Source organism: Motacilla alba, chromosome 4, assembly GCF_015832195.1.
Source record: "Motacilla alba alba isolate MOTALB_02 chromosome 4, Motacilla_alba_V1.0_pri, whole genome shotgun sequence".
Taxonomy (NCBI): Eukaryota; Metazoa; Chordata; class Aves; order Passeriformes; family Motacillidae; genus Motacilla; species Motacilla alba.
In genome coordinates, this window is record NC_052019.1 from 60,585,750 (window position 1) to 60,601,674 (window position 15,925).

At 37.1% G+C, this 15,925-nt stretch overlaps 1 protein-coding gene across 3 annotated transcripts in view; it reads left to right on the top strand.

The window, feature by feature from the left end:
* Positions 1-15,925, top strand: part of TBC1D9 (TBC1 domain family member 9) — a 49,123-nt gene that overhangs the window by 23,618 nt on the left and 9,580 nt on the right. For all 3 annotated transcript variants that reach the window (XM_038135263.1, XM_038135260.1, XM_038135262.1), the window contains exons 6-15: positions 73-280; positions 3,037-3,243; positions 4,668-4,838; positions 5,331-5,481; positions 7,097-7,311; positions 9,164-9,281; positions 10,215-10,500; positions 11,198-11,327; positions 14,777-14,875; positions 14,996-15,064. In XM_038135263.1, the coding sequence (XP_037991191.1) occupies positions 73-280; positions 3,037-3,243; positions 4,668-4,838; positions 5,331-5,481; positions 7,097-7,311; positions 9,164-9,281; positions 10,215-10,500; positions 11,198-11,327; positions 14,777-14,875; positions 14,996-15,064 (1,654 nt within the window). The remainder of the gene's footprint in view (positions 1-72; positions 281-3,036; positions 3,244-4,667; positions 4,839-5,330; positions 5,482-7,096; positions 7,312-9,163; positions 9,282-10,214; positions 10,501-11,197; positions 11,328-14,776; positions 14,876-14,995; positions 15,065-15,925) is intronic.

Consider the following 15,925-nt stretch of genomic DNA (forward strand, 5'->3'; position numbering starts at 1 on the left):
TGCATAAATTACATCTTAAAATGTAATGATGCATTCCCTAAACCAATAAAATCTTTCTGTGAGTTTTTTTAGAGATCTTGATGCCAGAGCAAAGAGCGAGAGATACCGTGCATTGTTCCGACTTCCCAAGGATGAGAAATTAGATGGACACACAGACTGTACTCTTTGGACTCCTTTCAACAAAATGCATATTTTGGGTCAGATGTTTGTTTCTACAAACTACATTTGCTTTACTAGTAAAGAAGAGAACTTGTGCAGCCTTATTATCCCTCTTCGAGAGGTAAATCCTTTTTTTTTAAATTTATAAGGCAATATAAGTAAGCAATGTCTTATTAGATATTTCAGCCTAGCTTTGATTTTTTTTTTATTTTGGTGGGGTTTTTTTACTTTTTTTTTTTCCTTTTTGGAGAAAAGCCTCTTTTCGTCCTTTTTATCTCTTGTGAGCATGCCATACTGATTTGTTCTAAGTAATACTTAATGACTCTGTATCTCTGTTCACGGTTCCTGCTACTAAAACTCACATGGAATTTTTTTCTATCACTTTTCATAATCCTTGTGAGTTCCTCCTCCCTCATAACTTGTATTCTGATTTACAGTCCAATTTTACATTTTTTGTGCCTCATAGGGAGGAGTGGAGGGTGAAACTTCCTAGATTGGAGAAGTGGAAATTCTGTTAAAGAATCTGTCAGATAAGATTTACTTTTGTCAGATTTTAAAAGATTCATAATCCTAAAGTTCTGAATTGCCTCTTCACACAGATTTGCAATTGTTTATTGTATGTGGAAAATATTTTGTCTGTATTTTTCAAATTTTTTAAAGCTGGTTACTTAAAGCATATCATCAGTAAGAAGAGTTTGTTTGATGCAATAAAAAAAATAATTATGTTAGGGAGTTTTTTATGGTTGACTTGATTTGTGGGTTAATGGAAAATTATGGTAAGTCCATCTTTCAAGTAGTAGCAAAGCTGATGTAACAAGGACAGTTTGGCTTGACTGAAGAACCACAGAATATTTCAAGGCACTGTTTTCCCCTGCGAATTATTAAAGAGTAAAACAGGTACATGTTCAGAAACTTGGAAGTACAGCTTCTCAGCAGCTTGTTGCAACAACTTTGGTTGTTTGGGATGAGACTTTCAATTATGGTTGCACTGTTTGTCTGAAAATAAAAGGGAATGGCAGTCCTGCAGCTAAAGTGGTGGAGGAGGAGTCAAAGTCTTAATTTAACAGGACCTCTTTTCCTGGATCCGGATTCAGCGGCTGCTTTTGATAGCCACAGTCACAGCAGCACAGGATTCAGAGCAGCTCTGAAGCTTTAAGAGACAGAAGTAGGTGAAGGAATAAGTGCTTCTATTTGAACAGCTTCGAGTCTCAGCACCAGCAAGGAGAACAATAAACCTGGGGTGTAGTGCCAGTCCTCAGAACATCTGATCAGTACCTTTAGTAATTAAAGGAAAGCTTTCTATCTGATTAAAGCTTTGGGTTAAACCCTAAGTTAATTCCAGTGTTCTGTAATATCTTGGAGGTGTTTTGACAGATGAGACAATAGCAAAGCATTGATTCAGAAATTATGAGGGGGAAAGATGTTTTTCAGTGACTGACTGCACTGCTCACTGCACCTTCAGCAGGTTCCCTCTCCAAGGCAAAGCACTTCAGATATGTGTGTGTCTCTGTTGAATAGGAAATAAGTGGATATCAGCTCTCATTATAGCAGAGCTATAATTAAGCTTGCTTTAATAATGTCTGTCCTGTGCCTTTAGAACTTGTCTGTATTGTGTGCTAATTGCACACAAATAGCTTTTAAGTGGAACAGAAAACATAGGGATCACTTTTTAGCTAACTTCAATATGCTATTAGTGAAGTCCTTTAAGTTAACAAGTAACAAGTAGATTTGTAGTTAACAGAAAAATAAAAGGAAGTGGGGAGAACAGAGAAGTGGTTTAGCCCCTGAGCGGTGCACTGCAGTCTTTAGGTCTTCAAAGAGAATGCATGAAAAATCGTTACCCTATCCATTTAGCTAGAGCTATTAATATTGTAGTACTCATGTCTTACCATTGATTTCTGTTTTTAAAAGGGTTAAAGGAGGAAAAGTCAAAGTCCTAGCAAAATTAATTGTCCCGCTTTCTATTCTGAAGGCAGTAAGTCAGTTTTCGTTAAGAAATCATCTAAAGTAATAAAAGCAATGGTTAAAAGTATTTATAATTGTGATTTATGTTTTGTTCAATGTATGAACTGCACAAACTTGATGGATTGATATGTTTATAAGGTAATAGTTGGTAATGTTTAGGACACACAACTGTTACATAAATCATCAACAGTGTATGTATGACTTATCCCTGGGATTTCTTTGCATTAATGTGCTTTACCAAAACCTCAGGGAACTCGTTCCCTGTACTCAGTAGATTGTGGTATGAGTACTGTTTACAGGTTGGAGTTCAGTTAGATTAGTGACTGTTTCCCTAACAACTGAAGGCCATACAGAAACCTCCACCTCACAGGGTTAAGGTATTTTCCTTTGTAAGGGAGGACATGGGGTTAATTTTCCTTTGTTGCAAGTTCCTGTGTACTGTGAAAATATAGTTAAAATAGTACAGTTGTACAGGAACCTCATCTCAAAAATGGTTTATTCACGTGTATTGGCAGTAAAAGGTAGGCCAAGGTTTCTGTGGCCTGTGATGACGATGTTAGGAAGCAGGAGAGGGATTTGGAAGTCCTACAAAAAAAGCTGATAGATTTGTATCCCACAGATGAAATTTTGTTTTACTGATTCTTTTAAAATACGGTCTGAGGAAAATTAGCTAAGTAGTGCAGGGGAGTTATGATGGAAAATGTATTGAAACCAGTTGTTTCAGGGATTGCAGCCTTTATCTTTCAGGCTTGTAAGCCCTTGTATGCAAACCGTGTTTTCTGGAAAGAGGGTGTCCATAGGGATTTTATATAAGGGTGGAAGGAGCATGGGTTTATTGTATTAAGATGGTTTCTTAAACCAAGCAGCTTGATTAACTGAAGATCTTAAGCTGTAGCAACTGTTTCTTCCTAGGTGACAATAGTGGAAAAGGCAGACAGCTCCAGTGTGCTGCCCAGCCCACTGTCAATCAGTACGAAAAACAGAATGACGTTCCTCTTTGCCAACTTGAAAGACAGAGACTTCCTTGTACAGAGGATCTCAGACTTTTTACAACAAACCACTTCAAAAATTTACTTGGATAAAAATATTTCTGGAAGCTATATCAGCTCAGATGATGAGGTATGTGAAGTAACATGAATAATTTACCAGAAGAGGATTTTAACTGGTGTGGGGAGAGGAAATACCTTTTTATGTTTTTGTAAAGCTAAACCTTTAGGCACAGAATTGTGACCTCTTTTTTGTTAATGCCTTTGAGCTGAAGTGTTAAAATTTGTCAGTTAGAATATCTTTTTCATTTAAACCTAGGAGAAATCATTATTGCTGAGGAAGAGCTACTCTAATTGTTGCTGTCACATTCTGAAATTACCTTGTGTCTTGCTGGAAAGTGTCATAGTTAATTAACTGGTTAATTGAATAGTACTTTTAATATCTATTTACTTGTCCAACTCAAATGTAATTCTGGAATTTTAATAATTTGAAGAAATTATCAGTTGCCACAAAACTCCTTTTATTCAAGACTTTAGCTGCTAAATCCCATCTTTTGATTCTTCTGAAAACAATGTCTGAGCTGAGCAGGTTTGTATGTGCACTGCTAGTGAACTTTGGTACATTTGACCTAACAGGAAAAAAACAGCCCTATCCTGAATATCAAATGGCCCTGTGCAAAGTAAATAGTTCTTAAAAGTTATGATTAGATACACTTTTCTTAGGCGCTTTGAATGTCAAGCCTTCTGCTGAATTCTGGCTTTTATGTATGAAATTCCGATCATGTAACAACCTCATCAGTTTTGTTAAACCCAGCAAAGTATAGTAATTCAAATCTCAAAGTAGAATAGGCTTTCGTGGTGTACCATTTTGGTATTATGTTGGTAGATCTCACATTCCAAGTTTGTCGTAAGCCATACCTTAGTACTGTCCTGAGGAGCCCTACCCTATTTGCAATGTGTGTCTTAAAAGATTTTTTCTATTTGCTTTGCTGATAGTGAGGTATAATTATTGTGCTGTTGTATACCAGAGCATGTAGGCATGCATAGTGCTGGAACTTTAGCTGTAAATGGATCTGAGTATTCTACCTACTGAATTATAAACACAAATTAATTGTAAGCATTTACTACAATTTGTAATATGACTACATATCTAGATATGCATGACTGACTTGCAATTTCAGGCATTTGGTATGAACTGCTCCATGAAATTTTACTGTGATGCAGTTTCAAAGCTGTTTGAGAGATCAGAAAATACTTTTCTTCCAAATCACAATCTAGCAGTCCGATGATGTTGACAGATCAAGTGAGCTGGTTCAATTGCCCAGGGCTGCTTAGGGTTAACATTACCCTAGCAATTTTAGTTCAGGAATTTGGTTGTATTTCAGGAGAGCTGTTGAGAAACTGGAAGCTATTTCATTATTCTCTACTGGTCTAATTTGTGCTGGCTTATGTTTTTGTTAACTATTAACCATGTATTCATTTTGAAGTAAAGTGAAGTAAAAAGTCCAGACACTGGCTCATCTTTATGCCTGTATTGCTTGTGACTGCTTTCTACAGGTGTTTACGAGGTCAAGTAGTTTAATTTCTGCCAGCCCTCACAAAAGCCTGAGCTCTGAGTCAGAGGGAGAGCGACAATTCAACCTCAATGATAACGGTATTCCAACAGCAACTCAAGCTCTAATGACAATGTATCGGCGCAGGTCACCTGAGGAGTTCAACCCTAAGCTGGTAAAATAAACCACTGAGTGCTCCACCTGACTGAAAAGGCTGTCAAATTATGTTTGCCTTAAAACCCATGACTGAAAAGGCTGTCAAATTATGTTTGCCTTAAAACCCATGTTGCTGACCCAGAAGAGTTTCATTCTCCCAGACAGTTAAGAAGAGGCAGTATTTTTCACAGAAGTAAAGGCTTGAACATGTTGTTGTTTTACCAGTACAAATAACTTCACTACATAAAAGCAAAGTTGGATGTAATTCAAGGAGAGGTTGTATTCCTGCTCTTAAGTATAACTGCTTCTCTTAGCAGCAAGGTCTACTGGCATAGAAACTAGGAAATGGGAGGAGGCAGCCCATTAAGAAGATAACTGGACTGTAGCCAAGTTATTTCTTGCTCACTTGGAAGGTTAGGATATTGCAGGCTTTTTAGCACTCAAGATTTTAGTGGGTCAGAGTGTTAGAAAGAGAAACTGAATCTTTATGCCTGCCTTTCTTTGCTTTTAGGCCAAGGAGTTCCTGAAGGAACAGGCCTGGAAGATTCACTTTGCTGAATATGGCCAAGGGGTCTGTATGTATCGTACAGAGAAAACAAGAGACCTTGTGCTAAAGGGCATTCCAGAAAGCATGAGAGGGGAACTTTGGCTGCTCTTTTCAGGTAGGTTTCCGTGTGAATGTATCTGTGGGGATATAAGCAAAAGCATGAGGGAAGAAGGGAATTCAAAGGTGATTAAAGGTGCACATAATAAGTGTCTGAAAATATTTGGAGTAAGTAAGGCTTACTCCAGATTGTTAGCGGGCACCAGACAAGTTTAGACAAGATTTCTGTTCAGACTGGCAAATGCCCTTTCTCAAACAGGCTCACATAAGTAAGGAAGAATACATAAAAAGCAGAACACGTGCTTGGTAACCAGAAGCCAGTAGTTTAGGGACCTTCTAGATGCTCAGCAGCTACCAGCAAGCCTAATTCCCATTTAGTTAATAGTTTCTGGATCCAGTTAAGCTTTTGGCCTTCACAGCAATTGTTGAAAAGAATTCCAAAGTTTAGGGATGTTGCATGGAACCAAAATTTTTTTGTTTGTTTGTTTGGGTTTTTTGGGGGTTTTTTTGGGTTTTTTTGGTGTTGTGTTTTTTTGGGTTTTTTTTTTGGTTTTTTTTTTTTTTTTCTGATGTGAAAAAAAAGCTACTCTAACATTTTATTAGGTGCTTCCATTATGTGAAAAAATGGTGTGAAAATATTTGTCTGGGATTCTGTGCCATAAGGGATTCTCTAGATATGTGTCCACTTAAAGTTGGGCTTTTTTGAAGTTGAAGAATTTTATTACTAGTTATATGGAAATCTATCCTATCTCAGGCATTCTTCATAACCTATCACCATATGCCTTCTTTAGCTCTATCCTCCCCAAGATAATTACCACAGCTACCCACTTTGCTTATGACTTGAGCATGAGGGCCTTTTATCTGATGACCTAATGATGCTTTCAAGTTTGTTTCTATTTCTTCCTCAGTAATGCATAGTCATGTACATTTTCTTTTTGCTTCTGGGCACTAGAGGAATGTTTTCAGAAGACAGGCACAGGAATGCAGAGCTTTGGTTTGTGTCATATTAACAGCTAGTTTGGACTAAAGTTCACTGTGTATCTATAACTCATATTTTCTATGTCTATTACTTTGTGCTAGTGACACTAGCTTTTCATTTCTGGAGAAGCTGTAAAGTCAGTAGTGAAATCTCATAGCAACTCTGTGAGCATGTAGTGGTATCCCTAAGGCTGAGTGCCCTGCCCAAGATGACAGTGTCATTTTCAGAAGTAGGAATAGAACTCATGAGTCTTTGTCTCTTGCTTTTGGCTGACATGTCATACTCTCTGCAACCAGACATTAATCTACTCTGTTCCCAGGGCAGGTAGCTTTCTCAGAGACAAGTCTTGAGTTATTTAGGATAACCAAACCCACAGCCAGCTGCAGAGGGAGCTCATGATACCATGTGACTGCACAGTTGGTTTGTTCTTCACGCCTCCTGTTTTGTTCTGGCTGAGAGGGATTTTAACCTCATTATAAAAAATGCCTGTTGAGAAGAGAGGAAGGGCTGATAATCACTAAAGCACGTCCTTTTAAATTTTTTAATCATCTTTAAAGAAATAATACTTTCATACTTGCTTTCGAAGTTCTTGGTGACACTCAGAATGGAAGGGGAGCAGATTATCATGTTGGAGTACTGTACCTGCTAAACCTTCTGTTTTCTCCTGGTTTTAATACTGTTCTCCTACTTCTAGGAGCCATTAATGAAATGACCACTCATCCTGGCTACTATGAGGACCTAGTGGAGAAATCGATGGGAAAATACAATCTTGCTACAGAAGAGATAGAGAGGGATCTGCACCGCTCCCTTCCAGAACACCCTGCATTCCAGAATGAGATGGGTATTGCTGCTTTAAGGAGAGTCTTGACAGCTTATGCTTTCAGAAATCCGAACATAGGATATTGTCAGGTAATTGAAATACCCTGCACTCCTTCAGTTTCTGGAATACCAGTCCTTTCCTTGCAGTCCTGTTTCTTCAGTTGTGCACGTGAGGGTTTGGCTGTGTGAAGCACACTGAGGTGTGGATGGTGCTGTGAACTCACACCTCAGTGCTGCAGAGAGGCAGGAATGCTGTGGGCAGAGAGATGTCACACAAGGACCTAACAGCAGTATTAGCAAGACACGTTGAGAGAGATTTTCTGTAAGCATAATTTCTGCTCATATATCTAGAAACTGGACAGACGATAACAGAGCTTGTGGTCTTCTGGGCAGCCAGGACAAGGGAAGAGACGCAGAAATCTTGACTCCATGTTTCAGAAGGCTGGTTTATTATGTTATGACATATATTATATTAAAAATGCCACACTAAAACTATACTAAAAGAACAGAGAGAAAGATGCATCAGAAGGCGAGACAGGAATAGAAAGGAATGAATAACAAAGGCTTGTGACTCCAGAGAGTCTGACCCAGCTGCATCATTGATTGGTTATTAAGTAGAAACATCCAACATTGACCAGTCAAGGAAGCACCTGTTACATTCCACAGTAGCAGATAGTAATTTGTTTACATCTTGAAGCTGAGGCCTCTCAGCTTCTCAGGAGAAGAAAATCCTGACAAAAGGATTTTCATAAAATATCATAGCTACAAGAGCTGTCTACAGAAAATGACAGTGGACCCTGAAGAAAGGTTATTTTCTTATTAGAAAAAATTCTCTCAAAATCAAAGCACTTGTTCAGCCTTAAATTTTTACCTGTTTTAATCTGTCCATCTTTTAATGAAATGTTATTCGATGTATTAGTTATAACCCTCCAGAACCTCCTTTCCTCTTTCAATGATGCCATGCCATCATTCAAAACAATGAAAAGAAACAAAACTGGAAAACAACCAAAAAACCAAGCAAAAAACTCCCAAATACTTGTCAAAAAATAAAGCATCCTAGGAGATATCACTGTGAGTCCCAACCATATATCTGTGGAGTTAATGTTGACCCCAGTGTGTGGTTTTGCGGTTCTTATGCCCATAATTCAAGTCACTTTAGTTTCTGGTCCTAAATCATTCTTTCTTACTGTATAATTTTGGTTTATCACCTAGGCCTTTTCTTGCCTTCCTACATACTTTTTTCAAAGAAGAAACTTAAATTCATTAGTATTAAGAAGCCTGATTAATGTCTGACTATTAAGACTTCCAGATCCAACTTGAGTAAGTGCAAGCAGTTCTAACAGATACCATCATAGATTATTTAATAACACATGTGGTACTAAGTCATAGCTACAACATTTTTAAAGATTATTTAACAGAGGAGCAGCAGAAAGACACTTCGGTCCTGGTCCCAAAAACTGTCACAGTAATTAATAACCTTGAGATTTGGTTCAGCTACAGTGAGAATTCAGGCACATCAGTAGTGCTGTGGAAGGTGTTTTGGCTGCACCAGACCCAGATTCCCCAAGAGCACCTATGGCAGAATATCAGTAGCAGTGTAATGGATGCTTGCAGACCTGAGTCAGCCCTTGATTAGGAAGAAAAATCTTGATTTTTGTGCAACACAAAAAAAATCTGCAACACAAAACAAACCGACCCCAAAAAAACCACCCAAAAGCCCCAGTGAAACAACAACAGCAAAAGTAAAGAAAAGCCTTACAATTTTCTGTGATTTGAAGCTTTCTTAAGCCTTTCTTTGAGCACTGGGGAAACACTGCTGTTTTTACAGGGAAGTACTTGAACAGCTTGGGATCTGCAGGGAGAGATGTAGCTAATTTCCTAACCACTTTTCTGCCCAGATACAGTGCTAGATATTGATTAATTATATTTCCCTTTCTTTTAGGCTATGAATATTGTCACATCAGTGCTCCTCCTTTATGCAAAAGAAGAGGAAGCTTTCTGGCTGCTGGTGGCTCTGTGTGAGCGTATGCTGCCTGACTACTACAACACAAGAGTTGTTGGTATGCTTTGGGGGTATTTTTGAAACAACGGTACCAAAAATAACCAAATTAACTGGTGTTATTTGTACTGAAACAAATATATGGGTAGATGCATCTGTGCATGGTAGTGACGAGACAGCTTGCTCAGGAGAATAAAGGCAATTTCCTAAAGAGGTAATTTTATTGCTAATAGTTTATCACCTACTAAGGATGAGATGGCATTCTAAATTGGGGTTTAGTAAAGTAGAGTGTTAAGAAAAGATGGGAGGCTAAAATTTGAATTTTAAATGATCCAATTAGCTGATTAAGGTAAAGTGGAAACAGGAGCTTTAGCAGTTTGCAGTAGAAGTCTTTGTGCCTGAAACTCTGATGTGAAAGGGCACAAGTATCAGAAAGCTCTTGTTGTCAGATGAGCTTCCTTGTGTATGTCAAAGAGAGTTACTTCAATTTTTCGTGGAATCTGTTTTTATTATGTCTCACTAATACTTGAGATACTTAGCCTTAGAAATTGTTCTTCCTGGCCTGGTTAAAACATTGGTGTTTTGGCATGGGAATGTATAATACAGGGTTCTCTTCAAGTAAATCTAAACCCCCGCAGTCACCCTGGCCTCATTCAACAGGTGCTGCTGAGGTCTTACTCCAGTTAGTAATGGTAAGATCAAGCCACTATTTAACTTCTGCTAGTACTAGACCAAATTACTCTGTTTTTATTTATTATGGAGTGTATAATTAAAACAGAAAAAAACTTACTACAGCTCAATTTGTATGTATAGCTCAGTAATGTAATAGAGTCTGTTACTCATTTGAAAGTGAGAAAATGTACATAAGCACCATGCAAAATATTCTTGGGTTTTTTATTTGTATACATAGAATATATAGATTCTTTTTTTCCTCCCCTAAATGGCAATTTATCAGTTGCTCCAGAATTAATTCCACCTTATTTATCTTCAACAGGAGCATTGGTGGATCAGGGTGTCTTTGAAGAGTTGGCTCGTGACTACATTCCACAGCTTTATGACTGCATGCAGGATTTGGGTGTAATCTCTACCATCTCCCTGTCCTGGTTCCTCACTCTTTTCCTCAGTGTAATGCCATTTGAAAGTGCAGTGGTAGTTGTGGATTGTTTCTTCTGTGAAGGAATAAAGGTGATATTTCAGTTAGCACTCGCTGTCCTCGAAGCTAATGTAGACAAGTTGCTTAACTGTAAAGATGATGGAGAAGCGATGACAGTCTTGGGAAGGTATTTATTACAGAAAATTAAGTATCTTCATATATGTGGTTTTGGTTTGTTTTTTTTTTTTCACTTGCTTTTCTGGTTTGTATTCTGTGTTGAAATACTAAATTTAAACTAGCATCATATATGTATATCTTTTACATATTTGTAGTCTCCTTTCATCCACATAAGGTACACCTTCTATTATTTTAAAATAATGCTAAGTGACTAACAAGATACAAATTTTTGTTTCAAGACATTCAAATATACTTCCCATAGCTAGTTATAGAAATTTAACTTGATTCATTATTTTAGTGGATTACATGAGTTTTGTTACTTCAGCTTGCTACCTTTTAAATGTTAAGAAAAAGCCTTGATGTTAAGGAAAATTGTTTTGGGAATAGACTAAGTTGGACACAGGATTAGGTAGGATCTTGAACAAATAGATTTCAGTGGCTTGAGTCATTTCAAAAGAATTAGTGCTGCTGCTTGTAACCTCTGATTTTCTTGAGCTTGGTAGTGGTATTTCGTTTTCCATATACATCTGGAACTTTGGAATTTTTTCATTATAAATTTCAGTAATACAACCTTAACTCTTCCTAGAGAATGGCTTGATCACTTCTACATGTAATAATCAATATGTAACCTGTATGCTGTTAACCTTCAGAAGGGAGGGCATACAAATTTATCTTGGGTTTCTCTTTTTTTTTTTTCCCCCCAACAGATATTTGGACAGCGTAACTAATAAGGACAGCACTCTTCCTCCCATTCCTCATCTTCACTCCCTGCTCAGTGATGATGTAGAGCCTTATCCTGAGGTGGATATCTTCAGGCTAATCAGATCTTCCTATGAGGTAGGATAAGATTTTTTAGCAGGAACTTGCCAACTAACACAACTTCTGCTTCACAGAGGAATTTGATACTCTAGTTTGGCTTTGCTTGACACAGAAAGAACATAAAAGAAATATAGACTCATCTGAAAAGCCTGAAATGGAGCAAGGAAGAAGAGTTAGACTTTTTTCTTCTTTTAACCAAGACTTTTAACTGGGGCTGTTTTCATAGAGAAGTCTGAGGCCTCCAAGGAGAGCAGCCCACAACCAAAAAGCGATTTACAAACAAAATGCTAAATTTTGACTTGAAAAGAGTTCATTCTCATTTAAGCTTTTTTGTCCTTTTCCAAACTGAAATAGTAGTGAAATCTGTATGATTTCAAAAGACCTTTCTATTGTCAGTGAAACTTTGTTTCTTTTGCCTTTCATTTCCTTAAAAGTGCTGATTGTGACCATGGGCCACTATATTCTCTACTATCACCAAAATTAAAAAAAAATCCAAATGAAAGGAGCTGCTACTAAGTAATATCTATTAAAGGACAAGGCCTGTAAAACCAACTAAAATCTGCAAACTGGTTTAATTGTCCTTAAATTTTAAAAAAAAGCCATCAGTTAAAGTATCTCTGATGGTTACACTGACACACCCATATTTTTTTAAAAATTAAGGGAAAACTGTAAAGATTTTTTTCTTTCATTTCCATTATTCCCTTCTATTGACATGGAGTTAATTTATACTTAGCAATAGCACAGCTTTCTCAAAGGCACTTCCTATGCCCCTAAACCCCCCTTGCTTTAACATGCCACATTTAATGAGGAAGTAGACAGTCCTTAGTGTATTCTGTGCTGAAGGGAAAAATGTATCAGGGTGGATGGATGTTTGGTAGATGTCAGAATGGCCAGGAAGGTGTTTATGTGAAGTTGTGTTTCCCATGCATTTTCCCCTTTTCCTCATTATGAAGATTGCTTGCATTGGCTTAACTGCTCTAAAATAAATAATCCGACTCCATGCAGAGCTAGTTTGTCTTTTTGGGGCTTTGGCAGCACAGAACCTTGTATGTCCTTCTAGGTAAATAACCAACTGCTCTTCAGTATAATTAGGCAAAACAATTAGCTTGGTGAGTGAGGAACCATGAGGAGAGCAGGAGCTGGTTGCAAGGAGAATTTGTTTCAAGAAAGTTGCTGATAATTAATTTATTAAAAAAACCCCTAACAATTCTTTAGTGAACTATTAAGATTCAAAAACTTTAGGGCACTTGTTACACCTGTTACGTTTCTTGATTAGTTATGTGCACTCAGGGCTGGAAACTCACTGATAGCTTTGTTACAGCTACAAAGAATGGAATATAAACTAAATTAGCATATTTTTGTTAATTTTTAGAATTTAAACTGCTAAGAGTGCTTGCTGGGTGACCATCTGTTCTTAATCTTGTAGACATTTATCATTTAAAAAATAATAGGAATACCTACAGCTGAAGAAAACGTTGGGTTTTTGAGACCTTTGCCTTCCCTCAAGCATACACACACCATCCCCAAGGAGAGGGGAAAACCTTGTGTCTTCCAGATTGTCCTGTGATATTTGTCATGAAAATGTGATGAGTCTGAGAATTTGATGGCACTGGCCAAGTCACAATGCATGAATTGTTTTATGAACACCTGCTTTCCATCATGCTCTGACACTGTCCAGCTCTTAGGTAATCATATATAATATGAGAAGTCTCCAGTGAAAGTTAAAAGGATGCAGAAAAATTGCTTGGTAAATAAGTGATTAGCACCCCTCTCTGCAATGATATTGAGCAGACTTTCTACTTTCAAATAAGAAATTGTCTTTAAAGAGAATATACATAAGAAGGGCATTTTATACTGCCAGTACTTTCTTAATTTACTGAAAATAGTTTTCAGTAAGAAATCACTTACCCTTTCATTCAATTTGCATGTAATTCAGAAGCCATAGATCCTGGTGTCATAATAATTACAGTAGAAGTGACTGAAATTATGCATAATAACTGCAGTTTTAAAAGTCTGTGCATCACTCACTAGGTGTCTGTGGAGTGTAGACTCATAATCAGAGCTGTTACATGTTTAACTCATTTGTGTTTAAGCTAGTTAGGGAAAAAAATTGGCCTTCAACATTTCAGCTGTGTGTACAGTGGCATCTGGATCTCAGCATATTAACTAAAAAGCTGACACTGGAAGGTCTGTGCTGTGGAAAGGTTTGATACAGTTTTGACCTTGAACAAGTGACATCCTTCCAACAGCTCCTTGTACAATTTGAAACCTAGCATGGACAAAGGACCATTCCCAGAAGGTAATAATCTGCAACCTTCCTTTTTTGAAGACTATGTGAGTTTTAGTTTTATGGATGTGAGCAGGCCTTCTTATTTGGCCCCCCAGACCAGTGAATAAACTGATTACTGGAATAGGTGTGGCCTCAGAGCCACAAAAGATCTGTCTTTTCAAGGTTTTGTGAATACCTGAAATTCCTCTGTGATACCTGATATTCACGAACGTTTATCTGCATTCCATTTTTGTCAAAAGACTTCTTTATCTGCAACATGCTCACAAGTACATGAAGCATCTTTTTACTCCCTAGGTACATGATAAAGATGAACACCTTTATAGATAAATGCAGCTTTAGCATTAATGTCATTATACAAGGATATGCCAGCATATGACCTGCTTATGTAGATGCACTTGCACTGGAAATATAAATCCATCTTGTATGAAAGTGTGTCCTGCCACCACTTTGTGCTTTACATGTGGTGTAGTTGATGTCTGGCATTGTTGTTCCTGTTGATCATCTGTGCTTTCCTAAGTGTGTGGATTTTGGATGGCAAGAAACTTCTTCAAAAATGAATCTTAGGGATTAGGCATTCCTCTGCATGTGAAAACATGGAATATTATTCCTAATAGGTTTTCCCCCATGATGCTTTTGTAGTACGTGCAAGAGCTCCCTAACACTGTTATGTGCATTATGGAAAAAACTTCTGAAAGTAAGACTTGGGTATTAAATATTTTCGTAGTAGAAATTGCATTCTTGCTACTTTGTTTCAGATCCTCAGAATGTAAGGACTGCTGTAGTGTCTCAGCCATTAGAGATCCAGTTAGTTTAATATTCTCTTTCTGTTGTGATTATGAGACATTCCAGGACAAGCTGAAATCTAACTCTGCAGGAGGACTTACGAAACAATCTATTCACAGAGATTTGCCAAGCAAGAAATTTCTGTGTACTGAGATTACAGGTTGAAATTGAATAAAGATCTTTCAAATTAAAATGAGTTCTTGGGAAAAATGAAATCTAGTTATATACTCCTGAAGTCTTTGTAATTTTGTAATGTGTTTGAAAAATGCGTTAACAGCAGTTACGTTTGTGGCACATCGTATAATTAAATTAATTTTTCTAATACATTAAAGGCAAGCTGAATATTCTGAATATTAATACACAGACAATCATGTACTACTTTTTCTCTTTCAAGAAATTTGGGAGTATCCGGGCAGATTTAATTGAACAAATGAGATTCAAACAAAGACTGAAAGTCATCCAAACCCTCGAAGATACTACAAAGCGCAATGTGGTCAGTACTGAAATAATGTTCTTTGCACATAATAAGTTCAGTCAGTTTCTGAAGCTTAACTTAGCTTTTCAGTGGAACATGGATTTCAAATCTGTAACTGTTAATGTTGTGTTTCAAAAGGTACGAACTATTGTGACAGAGACTTCTTTTACTATCGATGAACTGGAGGAACTATATGCACTTTTCAAGGTAAAATTAAGTGAAGATAAGATCATGTGCCTCCCGGAAGTGTAAATGTTCATTTTTGATGTGCGACTGTCTTTTCTAAGCACCAAGTCAAGTCTGTCAGTTATTATTGTGTATCTTGATATAAACTTGAATTATCTGCTCTATTTTTGATATACAAAAAAATCCTAAACTCAAGCAGTTTTTAAAACATTGGGAATGGTTTAGTTCACTAATTGATTTGTCCATGGAGAAAAAGTATATACTGGTAAAAAAATAAAATGAAAAATTGGATAGAGGCTTTTGATCACTCATTACAAACTAAACATATGTGTCTCTCTACTTGACCCAAGTTTTGGAATTTATCATAATTATTCTATTATCTTAGACAGTTAATACTTTTGTATAGCAGTAGCTGATCTTTGCCATTTAGCTGATTTTGTTAATGCTTTAATGCATTAAATGGGAATTAAATGCCACAAAGTGATGTGTCTTCATAAGTTGGTTGTACAGCTCCACAAATTTAAAGGTGAGCATTTAAATGTGTTAGCTTCACCTTCATGCACAATGTCTTAAGTTACTTTCTTCCTCTGTTTAGTTGTAACGAGAGATTTTTTTTTAAATATGATGAAAAATTTATATCCTGGTAATTTCCCATCTGTAACAAGAAGTCCAAGTTGTCCAAATCCTACAGTGCCTTCTTTCAGTCTTCCATGAAATCAGTGAGACCAAGTCAGATGGTCTTCCCTGGTTGATCACTGTGCAGTGCTGGGATCTTTTTCTCTGAGCTTCTGAATTGTTTTGAATTAGATTCTGGCAAAATCAGCCCCAGAACCTCCACTGAATTCTGTAAGACTGAAGGAACTACATTTTTCACTATTTTTG